We start from the raw sequence: 23836 nt of genomic DNA on the forward strand, positions 1-23836 counted from the left end.
GTTGTTTTTTTTTTTTTTTTTTTTTTTTTTTGCATGGTTTCGTTTGGTGAGCTTTAAGCAGTCGAGCTCGTGTGCGCGAAAGAATTCTGCACCCGCTCCTTCGTCGTCATCAGTCGTACACCATTGACGTCCGCTGAAGCCGATTTATCTGACAAAATTATTCAACGTTGACTGTGGAAGTCGATTTAGCGAAGTTTCGGTATCCACCCCCCCTTTGTCTCTCTCTCTCTCTCTCTCTCTCCCTATTTTAATTTATTTTATTTTATTTTCCTCCTGCTGAAGGCATTTGTGGGCTTGCAGTTCCTGCTTCTTTCATAATTTGCAAAATTTCTTAGGTCGCTGAATTGCGTCCACAATTTCCCGAAAGTGACCTGCACTCCTTCCCTTACTGCTCACCATTTCCAGGATTCCGTGCTGTCAACTAACTTAAGCACACACGTTCGTGAATTAGCCGGTTTTCACTGTCCAATCGCAGCATAATCGAGGGCAAGAGGCTTGATATTTGTTTGTTCCTACTGTACCACCAGCTGTTTGTAGCTTGGCTGCGGGCTTGGACGTACGAAGTCGCTCATTCTTTCAGCTGCACAGACCGTAGTGGGGCCCGACAGACCCCTGGCTGGCAGCACAGCTGTCGGTCAGTTTCAACCTCAAGGTTGTGGTTCGACAAGTGATAAATTTTTATTGAATTGAATTCTCTCATTTAATTAACAATCAAGTAAATATTTACTTGAATTTGACAGTAGAAAGCTGAGTCTAGTTTATCTGAACCACCAGTTGAAGTAGTATTGGAACTGCTAGCTCGAAACTGATAACAGGATGGTAGAAATTCAGGTTATTCTCATTTATTGCCAAACTTTAGGGTAAATTTGAGCTCGGTTACGCCCGATTTTGCCTGTAGGACTGGGCCTTGTGTATTCTTGTGTCACAACTCTGAGGAACTTGTTTAACGTGGTGACATCACCTTGAATGATGACGTGAAGTCACACTCTGGGATGTCACTGTGCGTCAGACGGATTCGGAAGTTGACTGACAAGTTTGCAAATTGTGGAGTGATCCCCACTTCATTTGCTTCGGTACTCATATCCAGCTTCCTCGAGGCTTGGTTCGACTGGCTAAAATTGAGCAAAACTAAGCTCATTTTTGCCCAATAGTTAGCCAACAAATGAGAACAAGTTAAATTTCTAGTATCATCAGGGGCCTGTCTGGATCCACATCAGCAACTTCTGGAAGCAGGATTTCTGGGACCAAGGAAATGGGGGTAAAGTGGCTGCTTTGTGACTCCTATAAGTTGTGAGAGAGTTGTGTTTGTTGGGAGGGGGTGCAATTCTCCGAGAACCTCGGAATGAGGATTTACCCAATAGCTCTTAGTCTTGAGTGTTTGAAAACTTCAACGAATGTTGGTTTTAGTTTGTGAGAATTGCAACTTTTTCTTTGATGGTGAGTATTTTCGCTGTAGAGCACCAGCAGGACGGTACCGAGACCGGCTGAACTGATTTGTTCACTCACATTGACTGAAACCCCTTCGAGGAGCCAACTTCTGCTTTCATGTTTGGTATCTAAGAATTAATTAAAACAACGCTCAGCTCAGCTTTGTGCACCTGACTTCTGAGCGCCTTCACTCAGTTCACCTGTGAAATCTTATCGTTTGTGGTCGCTCCTTGGAATCCAGCAGTATGATTTAGAATCTGGTTTGTTGAACAGGAAAACCAGATCAGGGGTTCGACACAGAGCGCGCAAGATTTTGAAGACTCTTCTGTGCTGAATAGTCACCGGCTGCATAATTAGACAACAGCAATGGATAAGGATGACAAGATGAACCCGGAGGAGGACCTAGAGTATGGAGGTCAACAGCCCTGGAACATCCAGCCTTCGAAGAGCATAGGTCGTAGCTCAAGACGAGGGTCACTCTCTCGGTCGAGGAGCTTGGCACGGGAAATGCTTGCTAGTGGCAGTATAGGCACAGCAGCTCCTCAGTCGTATGGACTTTTCGGTGCCGCAGGCAACCTACTGGATGCAGCTTCCCGGTCTTCAACTCGAGAGGAAGACGAAAACGAGTTGCGGTGGGCTGCCTTGGAGAAGCTTCCAACGTACAAGCGCATCCGCACTTCCATCCTCCAGCAGCACACTGGAAGTCTACGTGAACTGGATGTGAAAAAGCTGTCAGTAGCGGATTTTCAACACCTTCTGCAAACTTTGCATCGGCCCACAGATAATGATGACGAACAGATCTTGGCTAAGTTGCGCAAGCGGTTAGACAGGGTTGGGATAGAACTCCCCACGATCGAGGTTCGGTTCGAAAATTTGACAGTCGAAGCGAACTGCCATGTTGGAAGCAGAGGCTTGCCTACCCTATGGAACGTTTTTCTTAACATCCTAGAGGTGCTTCATCCTCACATTACTCTGTACAGTAGTCATCATATCATGCTAAGCTTGAGAATTTTGTCACATTGGCAGTCGATGACATCGAATGCTCTTTGTTGACGTGCTTAAAAAACTTCGACGCATTCACCGACGTGGCATCTTTGTACGCATTTTCTTTTCTTTTTAATTTTTTAATTTTTTTTCCTATGGGCAGAGCGTTGCAGGGTTTCTTCACCTATCTCCAACACGGAAGCAGGTTGTCACCATTTTGGACAATGTCAGCGGCCTTATTAAACCTGGAAGGTACTGATTCGTAGCGCTTGACATGATAATTTGCGTCGGGCACTACGCCTCGAGCCCCTGGATAGCATCACAGTGCTGTGATTGGAATAAGGACGTCACTCTGATGGCAAACATGTATGCAGGATGACCTTGCTTCTTGGCCCTCCTGGTTCGGGGAAGACTACTTTATTGCTCGCATTGGCTGCGAAGCTTGATCCTGATCTGAAAGTGAAAGGGAAAGTAATGTTCAACGGGCACACGTTCGATGAATTTGTGGTACCAAAAACTGCCGCATACGTAAGCCAGCACGACCTGCATGTTGGAGAATTGACAGTTCGGGAAACTTTTCAATTCTCTTCTAAAGTCCAGGGCGTTGGGCATCAATACGGTAAAGTCAGTAACCCTGAAGTTCTGGTTGATTGAATTTTCAATCGAGGAGCTTTAATGTGCCGTTAAGAACAAGTGGTAAACATTAAGAAATTTTCTTTTTGTGATACAGAAATACTCGAGGAGGTGGCGAAGAGAGAAAAAGAGAGTGGGATTCGACCTGACTTAGATGTCGACACTTACATGAAGGCGACGGCTATGCCGGGAAACAAAGCCATGCTTGCCGTTGAACATATCATAAGGGTGAGTATGCATTGTGACAATCTTTCCCATCACTTCATGAAATCTGCAGTATTCCTTCTCTATATCTCAGCTATTGGGAATGCTGGGTAGCACCTGACCATTTGTTGCGAGAGCAGATGCTCGGTCTAGAGATTTGTGCAGACACAGTAGTCGGGAACGAAATGCTCCGTGGAATTTCCGGTGGTCAGAAGAAGCGTGTGACAACGGGGGAGATGCTTGTCGGCCCACTAAAGACATTGTTCATGGACGAGATTTCTACAGGACTGGACAGCTCAACAACGTTCTCAATTGTAAGGAGCTTGGGCCGATTTACGCATGAGTTGTCTGCAACGACCTTAATCTCGTTGCTGCAGCCTGCCCCTGAGACCTTCAACCTCTTCGACGACGTAATATTGCTCTCTGAAGGGCAAGTTGTTTACCATGGCCCGATTGCAAATGTTGTCGAGTTTTTTGAGCTTTGCGGCTTCAAGTGCCCGGAGAGAAAGGGCATTGCTGATTTTCTGCAAGAGGTCACATCACGTAAGGACCAAGAACAGTACTGGGCGGATAAGCGCAAACCCTACCGCTATGTGCCCGTCAAGTGCTTCGCAGACGAGTTTCAAAGATTTCATGTTTGGTTAAGGATGAAGGATGAGCTAGGAGTTGCATACCACAAAGAGAGAAGTCACCCTGCTGCTCTTGCTAAGGAGACCTACTCAATCTCTAACAAGGAACTCTTCTGGGCTACCTTCGATCGAGAGCTGACGCTGCTTAAGCGGAACGGAATTGTTTACATCATCAAAGCCATTCAGATCACAATGAGCGCCTTCATTTCTATGACCACCTTCTTTCGCACTCGGCTTCACACGCAAACAGTCAATGATGGAGGCCTCTACTTCAATGCCCTTTTCTATGCTATAATCATGTTTATGTTCACAGGGTTTGGAGAGCTTGCATCCACAATCACTAGACTACCTGTTCTCATCAAACAACGGGACATGCTCTTCATCCCTGCATGGGCATTCTCGCTTTCTACTATGTTGTTGAGTATCCCAGGGTCTATTCTTGAGGTTGGCATTTTCACCTGCATGAGCTACTTCGTGACGGGATTTGCACCCAACGCTGGTGCTTTTTTCAAATTCGCTTTGATTCTCTTTTTGATCCAGCAGCAGGCAGGTGGTATGTTTCGATTTATTGGCGCAGTATGCCGCACAATGACGCTGGGATTTACCCTGGGGTGGATTATCCTTCTGCTTCTTTTCATGCTCGGAGGGTTCATTATCCCCCGTCCGGACATTCCGGTATGGTGGAGATGGGGCTTCTGGATTTCCAACATGAGCTATGCCGTGCAGGGAATTAGTTCCAATGAATTCACCGCTTCTCGGTGGAAAACGGTATGTCACCCACATCCTTCTCATTCTGGCTTTTTTATACTATTGTTGTAAAGCCACCTCATCCCCAACTCAAAGAAATGATTAGTTTTGTAATCTTGTGTTCACTTTGCGTGACTTGACAGCCATACACTGGAATTGGTGGAGTGAATACCGTTGGAGCCAGAATTCTGCAGAGCCGTGGTCAATATACAGAATCATATTGGTATTGGATTAGCGTAGGCGCTCTCTTGGGATTCTACGCGATATTCAACATTGGATTTACGCTGGGACTTCAGTTCATGCCTGGTGAGTTGAAATCTTAATCTACTTGGAATATCACCTCCTTCTTGCGTGCATACGCAAATTACAGTCAGTCTTTCAGGTTTCATTATAGCTAGCAAGTTTCTCATTTTACTGACACATTTTGATAATGAACGTGGTGCATCAGACTGTGTCTGTCTTTGACGTTCAATGTACTCTTTACTTATTCTACAGGAGTTGGCAAGCCTCAGGCTATAATGTCCAAGGAAGAGTTGGAAGAAAAAGAAGTAAATCGTACTGGTGCAGCTCTTTCCAAGACGAAATCAGCGTCACGTTCTCGGTCACGGTCATTAGCTAGTATTATGACCTCCAAAGGCGATACCCTTCAACAGAGTAAAAGCCGACGCTCCTCCACTAATCGCCGTCCCTCTGATTCTGATGTTGAAAGTGAAGCTTTGCAAGTGACTCGTGGAATGATTTTGCCTTTCGACCCGTTGATAATCTCATTCGACGATGTTAGCTACTTTGTTGACATGCCTGCGGTATGTCACAACTGTACTGAACACTTCTCATTCTCATTCAGTGCATATTTTAGAAGTTCGGTGCTTTGATATCCCCCACGAATTTTGTCACCTTTGTCGGTTCCAAGTCAAACATCTCATTAGTAGAAGTTCAGAGCGCTACTAGAAAGAAACCTCTTGTCTCTTCAACGATATTTCTAATGCGAACTCAAAGTTCCACTGACTCAACATCACACGTCACCTGTGTGCAGGAAATGAAGTCGCCTGAGATGACAGAGAGTAAGCTCCAGTTGCTCAATAAGATTACAGGAGCTTTCAGACCAGGTGTACTAACCGCCTTGGTAGGAGTTAGTGGAGCTGGGTAAGCTTAAACTCCTTGCTGTTTCAGTAGCAAAGACCAAGTCAACATATTATTCAATTCATTGTGGCTAATGTGTCTTCTAAGATCTAAGTCCCATCTTGTTTTCCTCGGCTTCCAGTGTTTTTAAAATGTTCCTTCCCCTTACAATATTCTTTTCAGAAAGTCAACTCTTATGGATGTGCTAGCTGGGCGTAAGACTGGTGGCTACATTGAGGGTGACATTCGCATCTCTGGCTATCCGAAAAATCAGAAGACCTTTGCCCGAATCTCAGGTTACTGCGAGCAGAATGACGTCCACTCCCCACAAGTGACAGTTCGAGAGTCTCTCATTTACTCAGCGTGGCTTCGTTTAGCCTCCGAGATTGACGACGAAAGTAAAATGGTCAGCTTCCAGCAGTTAGTGTTTTCTTTTGCACTCATATGTGATCAATTTATGTTCCCGTATTTAAATTCACCAAGATCATGTAGGATTTTGCTTGTAATCTACTGCGGGTGCAATTCCTAATGAGTTTCGAAATATTCCAGGCTTTCGTGGAAGAAGTGTTGGACTTGGTGGAGCTGAAGGCACTGGAGAATGCCTTAGTAGGTCTGCCAGGCATCACGGGGTTGTCAACAGAGCAAAGGAAGAGGTTGACAATTGCAGTGGAATTGGTCGCGAATCCATCTATCATCTTCATGGACGAGCCCACCAGTGGGCTGGATGCACGAGCAGCTGCCGTTGTGATGCGAACTGTGAGAAACACGGTGGACACAGGACGAACTGTTGTATGCACCATTCACCAACCTAGCATCGACATCTTTGAAGCCTTCGATGAGGTTTGTGTCTCTTCCTGAACTCTTATCCTCCTTCCAGAACAAATTCGACCTTGGGAAGGATAACGATTGCCTCGCAAATTAATTCTTAGTGTGTATCATGATTATCAATACTTCCAAATGACCTTCCTTTCACAATGGCGATGTCTCTTGCTTTTTTCGTTCAGCTTCTGTTGTTAAAGCGAGGAGGACAGGTAATTTACGCTGGCGAATTGGGTTTCGAGTCCAAGCACATGGTCGACTATTTTGAGGCTGTGCCCGGAATCCCCAAAATCGCCGAAGGTATCAACCCAGCAACATGGATGTTAGATGTGACCAACGTGGACATGGAACTACAATTAGGAATAGACTTCGGAGAATATTATACAAGAACTGAACTTTACAAGCGGAACAAGGATCTTGTGAGAGAATTAAGTGTAGCAGCTCCAGGATCGAAGCCCTTGGTGTTTCCAAGTGAATATCCACTAACTTCGTTCCAGCAGCTCAGATGCATTCTCTGGAAGCAGTCGTTGACACATTGGCGCAGCCCTGATTACAATCTCGTCCGTTTTGCCTTCACTTTCTTTACTGCACTCATCTGCGGAAGTATATTCTGGCAAGTGGGGCACAAAACGTAAGCCCACACATCTTCACACAATTTCTTTGCGCTTTCTGTCATGCCTTGACCTGATTCCCAGAGCAGTTTTCGTCCAATTACGCATTCGTAATGGTGTCTTACTCTAAGTGATTCACCCATGATTTTGCAGAGAAAGGTCGACGGACTTGGTAATCACATTGGGAGCACTCTATGGCTCAACTTTGTTTATCTGCTTCAATAACGCAAGCACAGTGCAAACGATGGTGAGCGTTGAACGATCTGTGATGTACAGAGAGAAGGCAGCTGGAATGTACTCGTTAATACCTTATGCGCTATCCCAGGTGCTGATGGAAGTTCCGTATGTCGTAGTCCAAGGGACATTGTACGCTCTCATCACATACGCAATGCTGGGATTCCAATGGACAGCTGCAAAATTCTTCTGGTACTATTACACCAATATCATCAGCTTGCTGTCGTTCACGTATTACGGTATGATGATGGTGGCCATTACTCCCAATGTTATCTTGGCCTCCATCGTCAGTGCTTTCTTCTCCACGCTCTTCAATCTCTACGCCGGATTCTTGATTCCACGACCTGTAAGCTAACTTCCCTCATCAAACCTGCCATTGCCATTAACTTCTTGATCAAACCAAATGCAAATAATGAAAGTGATCCATCTTCATGGACGCTGGACTTTTTTTTCTCCTCAATCACAGGTCTGATGTTTTGCACGATTTGGATTGTTCTTGCAGGCGATTCCCGGGTGGTGGATATGGTACTACTGGCTTTGTCCCTTAGCTTGGATCATTTATGCATTGATAGCTTCACAGTTCGGAGATGTTACGGACAAGCTTATCATTGTAGGCGACGAGACGAAAGACATCATCGTCAAGGATTATCTCAAGGAAACATTTGGATTCGAACACGACTTCTTGCCTGTTGTCGGCCCGATGCTCATCGTGTGGATGGTCATTTTCGCGTTGGTATTTATTTTTGCCCTCAAAAGCTTCAACTTCCAACGCAGGTAATTGTCCTTTTCTATTTGTATAGAGAGCTTTAGAAATCATAACCAGCTCTGAGTTCCAAACCAATATGAGTTCGTGCTTACGGAACCTGTGTTATTTTGATGGCATCGGATGGTTTCCATGGAAACCTAGAACATGATGATGCTGATGGTTTAAATAAATTATTCTCTTCGAGATTTGAAAGTTTCCTCTTGGATGATTATGAACGAGCTTGAATGATGGAGTACTCTACGAGTAAGCTCAATTTATTTGTTATATATTAGGTCACATCTACAGTCAGTACGAAACTGCAGTGATCTGAGGGAAAGTTCTTGCTCAACCAAGACCATCATCAAGGTCTCGTACATTACTTCCTGTAGTAGGATCATTGTTTATAACCGTTAAAACCAAATTTCAGGGCCCTTGAATTGGAATACCTAATTCTTAATGTTCACGAATGTACATGAATGTTCTGGCACGAAATGTTCTGCGCGTGACAAGGAGTATTTAATTTTCGTGACCGAGTCCTTCAGAAGAATCCTTTCTATCCTTAGAACTCAGGACACATGATGTTCAGCCAACGAATCGACCAGTAGGTGACTCAAGAAACGTCACTTCCTTACACAGAACCTTCACATTGTGGGGATGGATAATGGACACTGCCCACATAGCATCTGTCTATGTAATTCCGTTTTATGGTAGTACTTTTTTATCATGTTGCAGTTTACTCTCTCAACTTTTGTTCATCGTGTAGCAATCTGACTTTCTATTTTTCTCACAATGCTGCTCTAGACTATTTGTATTGAGTTCTAGACATGTGGGAGCGGCCGATTGAAAAATAGCTTCGCAGGATATATTAGATCAGAAGTTAGGAGACGAACTAACCACCCTTCAAATTCTAGCCTTGTGTGTATCATCGAGGCCGTGCGACACTGGTTACATGTTACTTGCTTAGTTCGATGCCCAACTTTGCATATCCTTTGTGTGTGGAAACATCCCCTTATGAACCTGAGTTCAATTTTCTGAATTGAGCTGTGAATACACCGGTCACTTCTTTGAAAAGCACGGTGATGGACCAATGGGCACTCTAGAACCAACTAGATTTCTTCGTAAATATGCTCACACGCGTTTGTAGATACTGCTTGTGTAAATGTAGATACTGCTTGTGCAAATTCAGACAGCTTGTTTTCTAATTTTGCAGAATGCATAACATATCAACTTCCATTTCAATCTGCGGACAAGAGTTCATCGTGCAGAGGAAAGGTTGGTTGGTTTAAGTATACACTACTTTCTCACTGGCCACTATGCAGCTCAAAAAGATCAGGGATTGTAACCTCCCAGGAGCAGAATTTCAAAACTCTTCCTGTTCCATTTCAGCAAACTGAGCACTGAATTGCACACAAAATTGGCACAGAGGAAAATGTGTTATGTTTCACCACAACATGCGTACAACGACAGTGCTGTAACCCCCCGCAATCTGGTGAATCAGGCGACGCTTGTGGAAATGCTGCACGTGCTAACTAAAACTCCAACTTGTGTCAACATATAGAAGAAGAGAACACAAACTGGATAGCATCTTTCAAACCTCTCCGAACTTATCTATCTTTTCATTCTCATCCTATGTGCAAGGATTATAAACACTTCTCACCTTACAAATATTACCAGTGACCAACACACCACCCACCTTAGGATCGGGGATTGCTACCAATCCTCCCGCACCCGCGTCGAGGTTGCAGCTGCAAAATGCATGAAGATCGAGAAGTAAGGTCGCTCTCCTTCAACGTTTCTGGGAGGGTCGTAGCTGCATATAAAATAAATTCCACCGTCGGAGCAATCAACTGAAGCACATCCCACACTCGTTGTGTCACCCCACACCACCTGAGTGTAGTGTCCACACGTCTCGCCTTCAGCGCAAGAATTCGACGCGTAATCATAGTACTGCTCTTCCTCCACCCATAAAGCCACGGCATCGGTGGGTGTCCTCGAAGCATTGCTAAACCAGGCCAGATTCTCGCCATAGGGACTGTCGGTGGAGTGAGTCAAGGGCCGGCAACTGTCTGCCTGGGTCAGAGCGTAGGAAAGAGCGTAGTCATAAGCAGCCGAGTTCCATGTGAGCGGCGCAACACCAACATCACTACGTGCGCCGTTGTGAGCCACCAGCCACTCGTCGATGTCTGTCTGCGCATAGGTCGTGAGGTTTTTCCAGTCAGCAGAGAAGATTATCAACGCAGCGACGAGTAGGAGATCGTGCTTGCAGCGATACGCCATCCCCACAGCTTCGAAGTGATATGTGTTACCACATGTGCCGCAATTTAACCTGAGTTGAGGATTGCATGCCCACATTCCTTTCTCCACTGATGGAACAGGTCAGCCTCGTAGTTGACAACGCTGCAAGTCATTGAAATCATCCCGAATTGACTGTCCAGATGATCTTTCACTGCACAACCAGTGTGATACCCGGCTAGTACCAACGCAAACAGAACAGCAACATGGCAGGAATCACTGAAACTAAGTACAAAAGGGCCCTACAATGCACACCCAGCGTGATCACCGTCCTCCCCTGGCAGTCACTCACGTCTCATCGATGGCGGTCCAGCTTCAGTAACAGGATCAGTTACACTGCTCTCAGCTAAGGTAATCTCCAACCTACTTGCAAACATTCTTCTACTCAAACTCAACGTTAGATGCAGATAAAAACAATCTGCTGAAGAGAGCAGATCACAACAAAAACAGTTTACCGGCAACTCTTAAAAGCGTGGTTCAAACTGTCACCAGCATCGTAATTGTGAGAGATATGGTGCCTGAGGAGGGGTCTAGGAAGAAGTGGGATGGCCCGTGTACTCATGATCCAGAGCTTGAAAGTGAATCCACGCATATCCATCAACGCCATGCGACGTGATTCCGATCCGCTGCAGTCGCCGAGTCCTCGTCTTCAATGTCTGATAAGCCGGTAACTGTCATAAAAACATCCCCCGTAACCGCTGGACTCATAACCGCGAGAACGGCCCTGCACCCAACTTTCCGTTCTGCTATTTCTTTCCCATTCCTGCGGAGATAGGGCAGGATGACCGAGCACCGTGAAATGTCCTATTTCCGTGGGGTGCTGAAAACCGTGCCGAGGAGAAGCACCGAACGAGGGAGAGAGCAAAGCTGCTTTAGTGGGGTCTCTAGATCGTGATTGTTGACAGATCCCCACAAACTGTGCAAGCAAGAGAGTGCCTCATTCGCTAGGGTTTCCTTCTCACCCACTCTCTCACTCTCTCACTCTCTTGTAGCCATGGCTCAGGCTCTTCGGCAACGGGTTGGTAGTCTGTTGAGTCGACCTGTTGCCAGCCCTCTCAGCCAGACTGCACGCGATGGAGCCGTGGCCAAGCGCTTCTTCGCTTCCAAGTCTCATGCACATGACGACGCCGGTAAGCTTTCGTGAATCTCGTCTGGCTCTTTTTTTTGTAAGAATTGGGCTCCGTCTGTAATGCACTGAGTCCGAATCAGCTCATCGAGTTTTGTTCTGTTTTTTTCTCGCAGAAGCTGATATTGCTTGACTGGTGGGAATGTAGATTAGGGTTTCTATTGTTTCATTGTTTTTATCTATTTATTTATTTATGTATTAATCTGTGTCTGATTGTGTGAGAAAAATGTCGTGACGGGATCGAGGATGACATGTTTTCGGATTAGGAGTTATGTAACGAAAAATGTTTTTTTTTCTTGGATTAGTGGAATGCGAGACGTGTTTTGAGTGACTTTACATGCATTTATGGACCTCTTCACTTCCTAGAGGTGGCTGGTTCTTGGTAGACCATAGATTCTTTTGGGTTAGTGTGGTCACTTTCTACAGTATTATAGAGCTCCGAGTCGTAACCTTTCGACAATTTGGAACAAGCGATTGAGAGGATGTACGTAACACGGCTTTATAGTGTTAGTTTAACATTTGTTTCGTACAGAACAGCTTCTGTGGCTATATTTGGGAGACGGTTACCTGTGTGCATTTGCTTACTGTGAATTAATGTGGTGACCCAGAGGAGACGGCGAAATGGCGTAGCATCACAATTGCAGCTTACATAATGTGTGTTGGTATGGGCATCTACACACTTGCTAATGAGGAACATGGTCATGGAGGAGAGACACCGGTATGTAGTCGTCCAAGATTGTCCGGAATCCAAACCTTCGTGAAAAGATTTTTATTTCACGATAGGGGTTTGTTAATTTTGTGAATCATTTTTTTTTTTTTTTGTTTCATCAAGAGTTCTTTCAGTTAATAGTAACAAGTGCACAAAGTTTTTCTCATGTGCTTTCTTGCTGGTAATGACAGGGATATTCTTATTTGCACATCCGTAACAAGCAGTTCCCATGGGGTAGGTTATCCTCCTTTTTTCCTTTTTCAAATTGCTTTTTTAATTTGAGGACTCAGAATCATTCTCGCCTATGCCGCAATTGACACAGAATCCTCCAAATTGTATTATTTATTTTGCAGGACCTGACGGCTTATTCGAGTACAAGCACGAAAGTCATGGAGAACACTAATTAGTTCTTGGTTTTCTCGTGTCGATCAGTTTTGTAATCAAGCTGATTCGTAGACTGCTTGTGAACAAGCTTGATTTTTGCCGAGCGTTCCATCTTGGTATCCCCATTTGCATGATGTCAATTTCCTCAACACAATGGATCTGAATAATACGCATGAAAATTTTAGTTTTGTAGGTTCATTTGTTGTGCTTATGGAATAACAATTTCTCTTTTTTAAACTTAGCATCATCGTTCTCGGGCGTTTCTCTTTTAAGCTGGGGAATGTTTTTAAACAGCATGTAAATTTTATTTTATGCTTTGGGTGTCTATCCTGTACCGCATTTTAAAAAATGACACTGTTCGTGTTAAAAGACTTTTCAAGACAAACTTGCTCCATTTGAATATGTAATTCAGTAACTGTTTTAACAATTTGCTATAACTCACGCACTGGTATCATCGTCTTTTGGAGTTCAGTGATGAATATGGTTTGGATCAATCGCGTCGATGAGTGGTTTGGAATTATGTTGATTCATTACAAGAATAAAGCTCAAAGTCCGCTATTGAATTTTGTGAATTATGTGCGCATTTGTATATATATATATATATATATGTATATATACGCGCCAATTGAAAAACCATTACCGTTTAAGGTTACTTTTAGTCCCGTATTCGGTGTTGGTTTTATGAATGTGATGAGAAATTGATGTAACAATTGTTTGGATGTATAATTATATGCATATATATACAAATATTCACACACGTGAGCCGCTGTAAATTCCATTTGGATTGCCTCCCACGCTTCGCCTGCGCTCCTCTTGTGTTGGGAAATACTCATTTATATACTTTCTTTCACGTATATACATACATTCATGTATGAATACATATATGCATCATTTGAAAAAGTAAATAATACTAACTATGTTGATATGGGATGTGGAGTTCTAACTCAATTACTGCACTATATTAGAAGCTTCACTGTGTATAGCCTCATATTTTCAGATTCGATGCAATAGGAGGATCTGATAACGAAGCTCAGAGTGCTGCACAGAAGACATTCCTGCAAACCCCTCCTGTCTGTTAGTTTAAGTGCCGCAAGCTGACCAATATAGACGTAAATGTAAGCGATGCTGCTAAAAATGCAACTTGCAAGTGAGTGCAGATTACAGCTGCCATAACAAACACTAAAAAGAATGGAGGAAATGACAAGATATGCAAAATGGTCATCGTTTGCCAAGAAAGCTTCTGCAAAACTACGAAGTTCAAGGAAACGTCCTCAAATCAGCCTTCACAAATGGCTGCTAATTGTGTTTCTGGTGAAGGCAAACAGAAACTCTGGTCGTCCTGCTCTTCTGAACTCATTCTAATACTCACGCCGCATCAAGACGTACTAGTATTAAATGCTTCTCAGTGGTGAGCACCAGGGATAGTTAACCGATGACAAGTGTCAGTCACCAAAGATTTAATCTGAATTCATTTTCAATTTATTGAGAATCTTTCACGACAGGCTCCTCAGAGCGCTCAAGCTTCGAGTCCTGAGGTGGCTCCCGAACTGGATCGACAGAGCTGGGTTGGGCATCAGGGACAACAGCGGGTGGCGATGATGAGATGGACGGCGAACTGGCACCAAACGAGCCACGAAAGAGCTTGGATGAGTCTGTGAAGGCTGATCCAATGCCTGCGCCAGCTCCAAAAGCCACAGCAGCCCAGCGCGTAGAGGGGCTCCTAAAGAGGAGCAAGGCACTTGCGGCTCCAGAGAGGGAACCATAAACAAAGCGTCTCAAGGTAAGGTCAATAGCTGCATCCCAGTTCTCTTCATACTGGCGTTGGGGTGGTCGCTCCATCTCCTGCATCAACACAATTTTTCAGCTATTTCTACGTTAGTATCAAGGGTCCACAGAAGTTAGAACTTGAGAAATTGAATATTAATCCATTTAACCATAAAACTAAACTTAATTCTACGTTTAGATCATTTTAAAAGGGTATAGACGAAAGACAAACTATGTCGATGGCGTGGTATGTTATTCATGTTGTAAGATATCATCGTATGACGTGAGTCGGGAAGTACTCTCTTAAAGACGTACAACCAGGTTCAACGTTGACAGCACTCGATGCGCTGTTACGTCATCGTGGGGATCCCGCGCTCTGTTTCGAAAATTTCTCGATCGTTCCTAGAATATAAAGGCGTAAAAATCTGTCAAAGCCAATATATAGTGGAGATGTATCCCAACAGACAAAGTGAGAGCAATGAGATGCACTAAAAAATTACGATAAAATCTTCTAATGCGTTCCAGAGTTTGATTGGCACCTGCTCCAACACCTAAAATCCCATACATCACTGAACCGGCCAAGCTGAAAATAAATGCATATAGCTGATCAAACATGCCCTAGTTAAACGGTCCTGAAACAATAGCGCCCTAAATTATGTTATGATTTCGAGCTGACTAATACCGCTCTCCGCACAATAAAAACTGTCTCACCAGACCTATGCCGAAGCAACTCCTCTCCCTCGTAATCTCTCTATTCTTATGATTCCGATCTCTAGCTAAGTCAGCAGGAATCAAAAACCCTTGATTCCAGAAAAACTTCCGCAAACCCGCACCTCATACTGATCCTAAACCCGTCATCGTAACTAAACGAATCCCTAAACCTCCAAATCACGCTCCAGATTCTAAAACCTAATCAAATGCCCATCAGCGAAACCCGGGAACGACCAAGCTCTAACGAAGCTTACCAAGGCAAAGGAATGATACAGGGAGAAAATACCAGAAGGGGGGATTCAACACACCGCTTGATTCTTTTATAGGGCGAACAACGACACTCGCCGTTCAGCGCACCCACAGTGTACAGTATGAAAAACGAAGCTCGAAAAAGGTCGACAACTTATCTCGCCTCAAGTCTCCAAGTCTCCTGATTCCGAGAGCTCACTCGCACTACCTCGAGAATCGTGTCGCAGAAACCTCCGTATTCAATCGACTGGCTCCGCCATCGTGAGCCGTCGGATCTCAACTGCAGCTCAGATGCAATCTCAACCGCTGATCGGATTTCTGGGAACGTAGGGGAACCAGGGGGGGCAGGTTGGAGACAGGGCAGTATGGAGGGCGGTAGGTTTTTAAGTTTTAATATAAAAACGGCTGAAAAAACTATTATTATTTAAAAAAATCTTATAATCTTATATGTATATTACTTGAAAAAAATCCCATTAAATTCAAACTATAAACTTCTTTGATTTATATTATGTGTATATGCAAACATAAAATCTTATTTTTTCTTCAATTGTGTTATTTTATTTATTTCTTTTAAGTTTATTTAAATAATATATGTGTGTATATATATATATATATGTATATTTCTCATTATTTTTTTTATTATATTTAATGTTATACAAATGTCTTATAATGCTTCAAAAACAAGTTTGTAACTTGGATCTTTTTCCAATTTCCAATGCTTTATATGGATTTATTCTTACATTTTTTAGCAAGACTTCTATTGCAATTATTTGTATTTCTATCTTAATTAAAGATTACACTTCTTAAAAAAATAAAAAATATCCATGATAAAATTAAATGAACATTTACAAGATTAAATAATTAGAAAATTGGTTAATTATCTTACCTACCATCTTAATTTTATAAGTTTTTATTTATTCTTAACTGTAAAGTTTACTATGTGTAAGGTATATCTTGTTTTAAAATACCTCTTTTATAAACTCTTTATAATTATTATTATACGATATATATATATATATATATATATATATATATATATAACTCAAAACTAAGATGTTTTGTGCATTACTAAAGCTTTAAGACTATTATTTTAAAATTGAACTATATTGTTGTCATTAAACTATAACCCCCATTAATTTAATTTTTTATTTTCATTGAAATAACATATGTTATATAATTTTGAAAATTATCCAAATACTTATGTTTAAGTTTTTTTCCTTTTTTTTGGATCATTATGTTGTATGTTAATGTGATGTAAATTTTTAATTTTTTTTTAAAAATATTGTGTTCATTAAGATAATGTAAAAAATTACTAAAATAGACGGAAGTAAAAATAAATATTTAAAAATTTAATTTAGAAATGAAAAATATATTGCATAATTTTTATATTTTACAGAATTTATATTTTTATATTACACAAAATTCATCATCCATGTACGTCAATGTGGATTCAGTGCGGGCCCAATGAGGAATGGGTTCAGAGTTCCCAACCTACAGCCCTCCAACCTGCCCGTCCCCTTGGTTCCCTCACGTTCATTCCCACCGTTCCCAGAAATCCGACGGCCCAAGATGGCGGAGCCAGTCGATTGAAAAAGGAGGTTTCTGCGACACGTAGTGACGAGGCTCGCACTGGCACATTCTCCGCACCCTGCCCCTGTTCCGCTGCACGTGTTGAGATTGCGACGTCATCTAAATGACGTGGAACTCTCCACGTAGATTTTAAGCTCCCACTTCAATTCGACTCTAAATGCCAAGAAATAAATAAATTCTAAAATGTCATGAAATAAACAAATATAATCTTTAAAAAGGATTTAATTGAGGTATGAGTGTCTGGAATTTAGGATCTAGCGAACGATTAAGTAAGAAAAGAAAAAGGAAAGCTGGGAACAAGCATAGGCATCAGAATTCAGTGATACTGTACATTTGGAGAGCTAACGGCTGCACTTTACCACTGGTTTTTTTTTGGATGTGAGAATAAGTATCTGCTTCGATTGTGTTGGAGAAACTGCACTGGCTAGGTCATCGTCACAGTGGCATATAAAAATCGTCGTCGCAGAGTAAAGTCCTAATGCTGGTCGCAAGCTTCCCCAAGATTTGTAACTTCATGCATCGCAGCAACATCATCTTGTGTTGAAGCACCCTGTGGAAGTGAAGTCACCTCATGTTCGAGCCCAGGCTTTAGTCTCTCTCTCAGATTCGTTCATTGCGAAACCTTCCAATGCGCCATTCTGTGTTCATTTGCCTCCAGCTCAGTTCTAACAATCGCATTCCAAGTTGCGTAGTTGCGCCTCACCCGCCCACTGGGTGCTCTTGCGTATTTATTTGATGTTTACCGCTCTGGCTCATTGCGGTAGTCAATGTTGGATTGCTCTTGTTGAGCCTGAGGTTTGAATTGTGTTGGGAGAAGAAGCGGTGTTTTTCTTTCTTTGTTTTGATGATTTAAGTGATAGGTTGCTGCTGGAGAAGAGAGCTCGAGGATTGCGTGACATGCGACACAATTTGTGACTGGGTCGGCCACGTATTGGATTTTATCAGCCATAGAGGGGTAGGAAGCATGAGGTTGGGGGTGACCCACACGGGGGTGTCGCATTCTTATCTGAGTGCTCACGGTCGCTTTCACCATGAGATTGGAACGACATCGCCCTCGGTGGTGTGCCTTCGGGTGGTGAACCGGGATGGGGAGAGCAGTAGGAAGGGGTTTGGAGGGGGTGACGAGAACAAGAAGAAGGCGAAGAAGCAAGGTGGAGGTGCAGGGAAGCAGCAATATCTGGGTGGTGGCGGTGTGAGACGGGAGGATAACAGACGCGCCGTTGCTGTGAAAGAAGGCTCAAGGCAGCTCCAGAATGTGCTCAGAAGTGTGGATAAGGTCATTTGAAGGCTCTGACCATGGTTTGTTTTGGGGCTTTCTCTAGTATAATGTAAATCGGGATGGATCTTGAAGCGGGGCCGATGTGCATTTAGGGTCTCATGAATTTCGAAGTGATGTGGGTTCCAGGAAGAATAATTGAAATTTACTTACGATACTGGGTTGTATTGAAAACCATTCTGTTTCAAGGGTTTGGTCCTTGAAAAGACCTCCAATTTCCCTGAAGACGAACTTTAAGCTGTGATATGAGTCTCAATGCATAGACAGTCATCTGTTGCTGTAGACACTGTCTGTGATGTAATGCCATGACTTTTGCTGATTCGTTTTCTTCCTTTGAGTTACAAATTTGGTGAAATAACATAGATCTTACCGACTCGAATATGTCTATATTGATGCAAACGGGTTTTCTCGATCTAATTTCTCTACTCGTGAAATGTGGGTGTAGGAAACTGCCGCTCAACAACAAAAGAAATTGGGCATAGATCCTGACATGGCAGCGAAAGGGAAAGTAGACTTTGTTCGGGTGGAGGCGTGGGGAGCCGAGGGCACTGAAGCTGAGCTAGAAAACTTAAAGTTGAAGAGTTTTAGTCCAACGTATAGTTCGGAAGACACTGCGCCTTTTTATGAACAGCTTGTTCGGCGCCTGCAACTTTTAGAATCTAAGGTGACATATCAGATGCTATTTACGAGTGGACCTATGCTGCTCAATATCACTATCGTGTAATCCGTGAGAACCTTGCGGGCACTGCATTATTCTGTCATATACCCTTCTTTTAGTTTAGACTAGTTGTTTCTTTCAGTACTTATGTTAGGTCATGGGACGAGAGGGCAGGGGGAGTTGGCAGTAGTGCAAGCAAAGCCGCTGCCACCGTTCGAACGCTGGAACTTTGGCGAACAACGCTATATGCAGTTCCTACAGGACCAGGTTTGTATCCAAACTATGCCCATGGCTGGTCTTGGAAGATTTGTTTTCTTTAAGCTTGGTTTGTTCTCAAAAATCCCGACACAAACATCGAACTCCACATGGAAATCCTTACTCATGCAAAGAATTCTAATATCTAGGTTCGGTATGTATGTTCGATTTGATTGCTCACTGATTCGTGGTTCTGTGTGTATGTTAAGTTCCTTGTAAGTAGCTCTTGCAAATCCTCTCACACAGAAATGACACTGCTCTTATCATGCCATGTTCGCCAAATTGAGTAGCTGGCATTGAAGTAAATGTTTTTTTTGCGTATCTTTGTGGCTCAGCTTGCAGTCTACACAGCTTTGAAGGATGTTATCGCAGCAGTAAAGAACTCAAGAACCCAGGGTGATACAATTGCCTCTGATAGTGTTGACGATATTGACAACAGAACTTCATTAGCTATAGCCACTTTTGACTCCAGTCTTGGACTCGATCGTCATGAGGTCAGCCAACCCTCCAATCTCATCTCTCAGCTTCGAATTCATATCTTACAAGACTGGTTCATATCAGTAGCCAATTTGAAGTTTGTAGTTCGCCTATGAGCCTTGTTTGGAAGAGGGCACTATCATTACAAAAGAAGCTGAACTTGGATGTTACGACTAATATGATGTTTACTGGAAGAAGTCTGACGAGGGCTCATATATATCCTAGATTGACCATTTTCCTTGAGCAATTTTTAGGGGATTATGAGGTTAAGGATAGGTCAAATCTTCGAATCTGCATTCTCAAGTAATCATTATAACTCTCACCAAGTTAGCTTGTGAGTATTGGGTTGATGAACATAGCTACTATGGTTTGTTCTTTAACTGGTAAGATTTGATTTTGGTCAGGAGCTTGCAGCAGATATTCAAGCTTTGAGCGAAGCAACCAGTCGTATTGGTATGTCTTTAGAGGTTGGAGCTCCCACGACTCAAACGACTGCTTATATTAAGGTACCTACCTAGTTACCCTTTTCATAGGATAAATGGGAAAAGTTCGTTGTGAAAAGACATTTTTCAGTCTTGTTATTTTAGTGCATTGAAACTGATTTGACATGATCAAAAGCTGAAATTGTGTGTGTGCTAGTGGATGACCGGTTTATATTGTTTGATGTCAGCGCTTAGAGCAAATAGGACTCAGTGCTACATCTACAGAGAATGGTCCAGCAGAAGGATGTCTTCGATTATTGGCACATATTTTTGCAATTCATGTGGCCCACCTCACTACAGGTGAACACTTACTGACACTGGGCGTTAATGTTTACGAAAGGATTTTTCAAAACCTTCCTCTCAATGCTAATTCGCCTAATCTTATTTGCAATGTATTCCGTTGTTTCAAGAATCTTACAACCCTAATCGTATTGACAGGCATGAGGGTGGGAGCGAAAGCTGTGGAATGCTTGTCCTTATTAAAAGAGGCCAGAGCTGTGCGCTTTTACCGTGACTACCCTAAGGTTTAACTTTTGCTCAATTATGCACTTTTTGTCTTGTGTGTCTTTGTAGGTGTAATCCGATTATTGACGGTTGAAAAGAAGCAGACTTGAGTGCAGCGTTTGCTAGGATGGCTGAGTTGGACGTTGCCTTGTTGAAGTTTCAGTTTCGTTCTGTTTTCATTATGGACATTGAAAAAAGAACTTGTCCCTTCTGATCAAACCCAAATTCTTTAAAAATATGCATTGATCCGGTGGCTCTGTATGATTCATGGTCGCAGCAAGCGCAAGATCCACTGAGAGTTCTGATAGGGGCGCTGAACACGGCAGGTTCCTACCTGGTTCTGCCCGAGGAACGTGAACAGGTACATAAATCACTGATGCAGCCATTTGCATAGTCATTTTCCTTTCGGAACTATGTTTTCTACTGCCTTCTGCCCCATCTATATATATATACACACATTTATCGTGACTTTCCATTGCCGTTACTTAAATCCATTAAAAGGTAAATCACATGTGAAGGCCTCTAGGTTATATTTGTGTTTTTTATTTTATTTTTATGTTTTATGTTTTTGTTTTTTGCACGTGTATCGTGTTGAATGTGCTAATCATATAGCATCATTCGATTTGCAGGTGATGCAGGAGCTACCAAAAGCCATTCAGAGAACAAGCTTGTTATTATCAGTTCTTGCTGTTGAAGAACAACAATAGCGCGACATTTTTGGGGTTAGTACCAGATTAGAATTTGTTTGAGGATAATGCATTTGCTTCATAGAATTACCAGTATTCCGTCATATCCCTTCACAACTTCGTTTGCATCTTCTCTCCTTGTGAGGGAATGTGCGGCTCAACTAGGGTGTTACGAAAGTAATGAGAATCACGCTTCCACCGAATGGTATTCACATTCATAACCTTTTTTTCAAATGATTTGTGCTGGCTATTGTTGGAGTGCACCAATCCCCTGTACCACGTAGTCACTCATTTTCTGTAAGTTCAATGGGATCCTGTGTTGACGTGTTGGCATCTCAAGAATCCACAGATTGCAATAGATCTGTACCTTTTAGATTCCTGGCGTTTCTTTCTTGTGGGTCACGCAAACAATTGTCTCAGCTTAAGAGACTAGTCGTCACTCAATAGAATGCTTCTTCCAGTTGGGTGTTCTCTTCCCTTCAAAGCCTGGAAAGGATTCTTTCCAAGTCAGTAGATAAACAAACAGTCCTTTTGGAGTCTGTAATGTTCTTGTTTAGCTACTTTGGGACTATTATCATCTGGAGCAGGATCATACATGCACCAGTGTCAATAATGGATCGAACAGGGACACTTTGAGATTCATCAGAAGTCTTTCCATTCTTCACAGTTGATTTTAGAGGCACTAACGTGTTAAGACTCGGTTGTGGAAATCAGCCGTGGTCAACTATAAATGTAATGAATCATCACCATTTCCTAGGACCAATCTTAATCGTAATGGCAATACAAGGTAGTCTGGCTTAATAAGTTAGTGATTCTTATATTAACTATGAAGAATGAAAAGACTACAAGTAGATATATTAATAGATAAATAAATATAAGATGATCAAAGTGAATTGTTATTGGACTCTCAATAATGTTATGCATTCTTTCTATCTTGATAATTATGTTTTTCACAAATGTTTATGTGAATAAAGAACTTGAAGTTGTCAATTTTAAATTGTGAAAATTATTAATATGTGATATGATACTAATATTTTAACAACATAGTAGTAAATAACACCAAATTCATTTTAATTTAGTGTTGTAATTTAATTTTTCATGATGCATAAGTTAATTTGGTGTTGTAATAATTTTAATGTGGTTACTTTAATTAATTAATTATTTTTTTAAAAATAAAATTTCAATGTAATATATTCATTTAAAAGATAGTATATTAGTATTTGAATTTATATAATATGATAAGAACTTAATAGTTCTAAAATAGAATAGTGATTTTTTTGTAATATTACTTAGATAATTCAACTATTGAAATACAAAATTTTGAATAAGTAACTTCAAAACAAATTTTAGCATCTTTTTTGCTATGACAAACTGAAGATACTAAAGACAAATTAAGTAACTTAAACTTTGAATAAATTATAACTTGTTTATCTGTCAAGGATAAGAACATGATAAAAACAAATAAACAAGTGAGACTTCTCTCAAAGAAAGATGCCAAAAAAACCCTAACTTGATATGTATATTAAAAAAGAAACTAGAATGGCTATTGCCAAAAGCCAAGAAAACTAGAGACCCTTGAAATTAGACTTGAAGCAAGAAAAAAGTTGACAAGAGTGAAGAAGGCTTCACTCTTGTCTTTATATATACTATCTAACTAGGGGCTACATGGCGATGTTCTATAGGACCTGCAATATGTGTTGACTTTGTAGGACATATGCCTTGACTTACAAGGCAAGTTTTTCTACGTGTAGGCCACATAGTTAGTTTGGTCTTCAAGCTAACAATATGTGTGGCACATGGCCAACTTATTGACCACATATCTAATCCCAAAAAGTCAATTAAAGACACCTATAAAGTCAAAGCAGTGTCTACAAAGCTTCTAAGAAGCTTCCATAGCAAATATTATAGAATTAACTTACTTTTACCTACTTTTATTTATTTCTACATATTTATATATGTAATTACTCACTTACATGCATATGTCCGTGACATTATCTCCTCTTTTAGGGACAAGTTCCACGAGGAGCAGTCATCATATGTTGAGAAAATCTATGATGTGACAAATTATATTTGCCACATACTCTGATCTTTGTTCTCTTCGAAGATGATTGATAGGGCCTCTCAACCATTGATAGTATCCTATACCAAGGCGAGAAGACCACCCAGTTATTTGATCATTGTTGAGGCCTTCATAACTTCCTTGGAATAAAACATTTGGAACACCATCAGAAGTTGTTCCTACTTTTAGTAAAATCACCAAACATCGAGAGTCCCTTCTAAAGTCGTGATACCAAACGCATTGTATCTCGCCATCTATTCGAGGAAGAACATGTTGTTCTTGAAGATTTTCATCTCGATTGCATTGTCTTGAAGGTTGTGACAATCATAATGTCTCGTTCGGCAGGTCAACAAACAAAGGTTCTTGAGTCGAATCCGCTGGTTGTTGGTTCTCCATCTCCTCAGCATTATAACTACAAAGAAGCTACAAATAAGAATTGAAAGTAGAATGTTATCTTACTT

At 41.9% G+C, this 23836-nt stretch overlaps 5 protein-coding genes across 18 annotated transcripts; 3 read left to right on the forward strand and 2 right to left on the reverse strand.

The window, feature by feature from the left end:
* Positions 1-1036: 1036 nt before the first annotated feature.
* On the forward strand, positions 1037-8359 carry LOC112282302 (ABC transporter G family member 29). 2 transcript variants are annotated; one of them, XM_024519733.3, is made up of 14 exons: positions 1037-1258; positions 1702-2379; positions 2576-2664; positions 2787-3031; positions 3143-3273; positions 3390-4646; positions 4769-4931; positions 5121-5428; positions 5659-5768; positions 5928-6150; positions 6294-6584; positions 6749-7194; positions 7328-7754; positions 7911-8359. In XM_024519733.3, exons 2-14 carry the CDS (start codon positions 1795-1797, stop codon positions 8184-8186), a joined length of 4551 nt encoding a protein of 1516 aa, XP_024375501.1. In that variant the 5' UTR covers positions 1037-1258; positions 1702-1794; the 3' UTR covers positions 8187-8359. The 2 variants fall into 2 exon arrangements, with proteins under 2 accessions (XP_024375501.1, XP_024375502.1); XM_024519734.3 differs by lacking the exon at positions 1037-1258 and adding an exon at positions 1277-1437.
* A 966-nt stretch (positions 8360-9325) lies between these two features.
* Positions 9326-11042, reverse strand: LOC112282304 (pathogenesis-related protein 1A). Of its 2 annotated transcripts, none has more exons than XM_090250233.1 (2): positions 9847-10655; positions 9326-9550 (listed from the first exon to the last, which is right to left on the reverse strand). In XM_090250233.1, the coding sequence occupies exon 1, from the start codon at positions 10503-10505 to the stop codon at positions 9864-9866; it is 642 nt and encodes a 213-aa protein (XP_090106359.1). In that variant the 5' UTR covers positions 10506-10655; the 3' UTR covers positions 9326-9550; positions 9847-9863. The 2 variants fall into 2 exon arrangements, with proteins under 2 accessions (XP_090106359.1, XP_073390257.1); XM_073534156.2 differs by lacking the exon at positions 9326-9550 and adding an exon at positions 10901-11042 and having other exon boundaries at positions 9767-10599.
* Positions 11043-11348: 306 nt separating this feature from the next.
* LOC112282306 (cytochrome c oxidase subunit 6a, mitochondrial) lies at positions 11349-12905 on the forward strand. The gene is made up of 4 exons (XM_024519752.3): positions 11349-11575; positions 12180-12289; positions 12472-12514; positions 12634-12905. Exons 1-4 carry the CDS (start codon positions 11440-11442, stop codon positions 12681-12683), a joined length of 339 nt encoding a protein of 112 aa, XP_024375520.1. The 5' UTR covers positions 11349-11439; the 3' UTR covers positions 12684-12905.
* Positions 12906-13872: 967 nt separating this feature from the next.
* LOC112282305 (uncharacterized) lies at positions 13873-15587 on the reverse strand. Of its 11 annotated transcripts, none has more exons than XM_024519747.3 (3): positions 15448-15587; positions 14744-14830; positions 13873-14506 (listed from the first exon to the last, which is right to left on the reverse strand). In XM_024519747.3, exon 3 carries the CDS (start codon positions 14501-14503, stop codon positions 14144-14146), a length of 360 nt encoding a protein of 119 aa, XP_024375515.1. In that variant the 5' UTR covers positions 14504-14506; positions 14744-14830; positions 15448-15587; the 3' UTR covers positions 13873-14143. The 11 variants fall into 11 exon arrangements, with proteins under 11 accessions (XP_024375515.1, XP_024375512.1, XP_024375514.1 ...); XM_024519744.3 differs by having other exon boundaries at positions 14728-14830; XM_024519746.3 differs by having other exon boundaries at positions 15426-15587.
* Positions 15588-17464: 1877 nt separating this feature from the next.
* Positions 17465-21537, forward strand: LOC112282303 (uncharacterized). Of its 2 annotated transcripts, XM_024519735.3 has the most exons (10): positions 17465-17661; positions 17839-18254; positions 18700-18918; positions 19087-19179; positions 19503-19661; positions 20049-20150; positions 20315-20426; positions 20565-20650; positions 20908-20991; positions 21260-21537. In XM_024519735.3, the coding sequence occupies exons 1-10, from the start codon at positions 17607-17609 to the stop codon at positions 21335-21337; spliced, it is 1404 nt and encodes a 467-aa protein (XP_024375503.1). In that variant the 5' UTR covers positions 17465-17606; the 3' UTR covers positions 21338-21537. The 2 variants fall into 2 exon arrangements, with proteins under 2 accessions (XP_024375503.1, XP_024375504.1); XM_024519736.3 differs by lacking the exon at positions 17465-17661 and having other exon boundaries at positions 17760-18254.
* Positions 21538-23836: the final 2299 nt, after the last annotated feature.

This window comes from Physcomitrium patens, chromosome 5 (genome assembly GCF_059467195.1).
Source record: "Physcomitrium patens ecotype Gransden chromosome 5, ASM5946719v1, whole genome shotgun sequence".
Lineage (NCBI taxonomy): Eukaryota > Viridiplantae > Streptophyta > Bryopsida > Funariales > Funariaceae > Physcomitrium > Physcomitrium patens.

Bases quoted from the DNA above. Each gene is read 5' to 3' on its own strand.
- LOC112282302 (XM_024519733.3), top strand. From the start codon at position 1,795: ATGGATAAGGATGACAAGATGAACCCGGAGGAGGACCTAGAGTATGGA. The intron at 2,665-2,786 runs GTACTGATTCGT...ACATGTATGCAG, and splicing joins GGCCTTATTAAACCTGGAAG to GATGACCTTGCTTCTTGGCC. The intron at 3,032-3,142 runs GTAAAGTCAGTA...TTTGTGATACAG, and splicing joins GGGCGTTGGGCATCAATACG to AAATACTCGAGGAGGTGGCG.
- LOC112282304 (XM_090250233.1), bottom strand. From the start codon at position 10,505: ATGTGGGCATGCAATCCTCAACTCAGGTTAAATTGCGGCACATGTGGT.
- LOC112282306 (XM_024519752.3), top strand. From the start codon at position 11,440: ATGGCTCAGGCTCTTCGGCAACGGGTTGGTAGTCTGTTGAGTCGACCT. The intron at 11,576-12,179 runs GTAAGCTTTCGT...GTGGTGACCCAG, and splicing joins TCATGCACATGACGACGCCG to AGGAGACGGCGAAATGGCGT. The intron at 12,515-12,633 runs GTAGGTTATCCT...TTTATTTTGCAG, and splicing joins TAACAAGCAGTTCCCATGGG to GACCTGACGGCTTATTCGAG.
- LOC112282305 (XM_024519740.3), bottom strand. From the start codon at position 14,503: ATGGAGCGACCACCCCAACGCCAGTATGAAGAGAACTGGGATGCAGCT.
- LOC112282303 (XM_024519735.3), top strand. From the start codon at position 17,607: ATGCGCCATTCTGTGTTCATTTGCCTCCAGCTCAGTTCTAACAATCGC. The intron at 19,180-19,502 runs GTTTGTATCCAA...TTTGTGGCTCAG, and splicing joins TGCAGTTCCTACAGGACCAG to CTTGCAGTCTACACAGCTTT. The intron at 20,151-20,314 runs GTACCTACCTAG...GTTTGATGTCAG, and splicing joins AAACGACTGCTTATATTAAG to CGCTTAGAGCAAATAGGACT.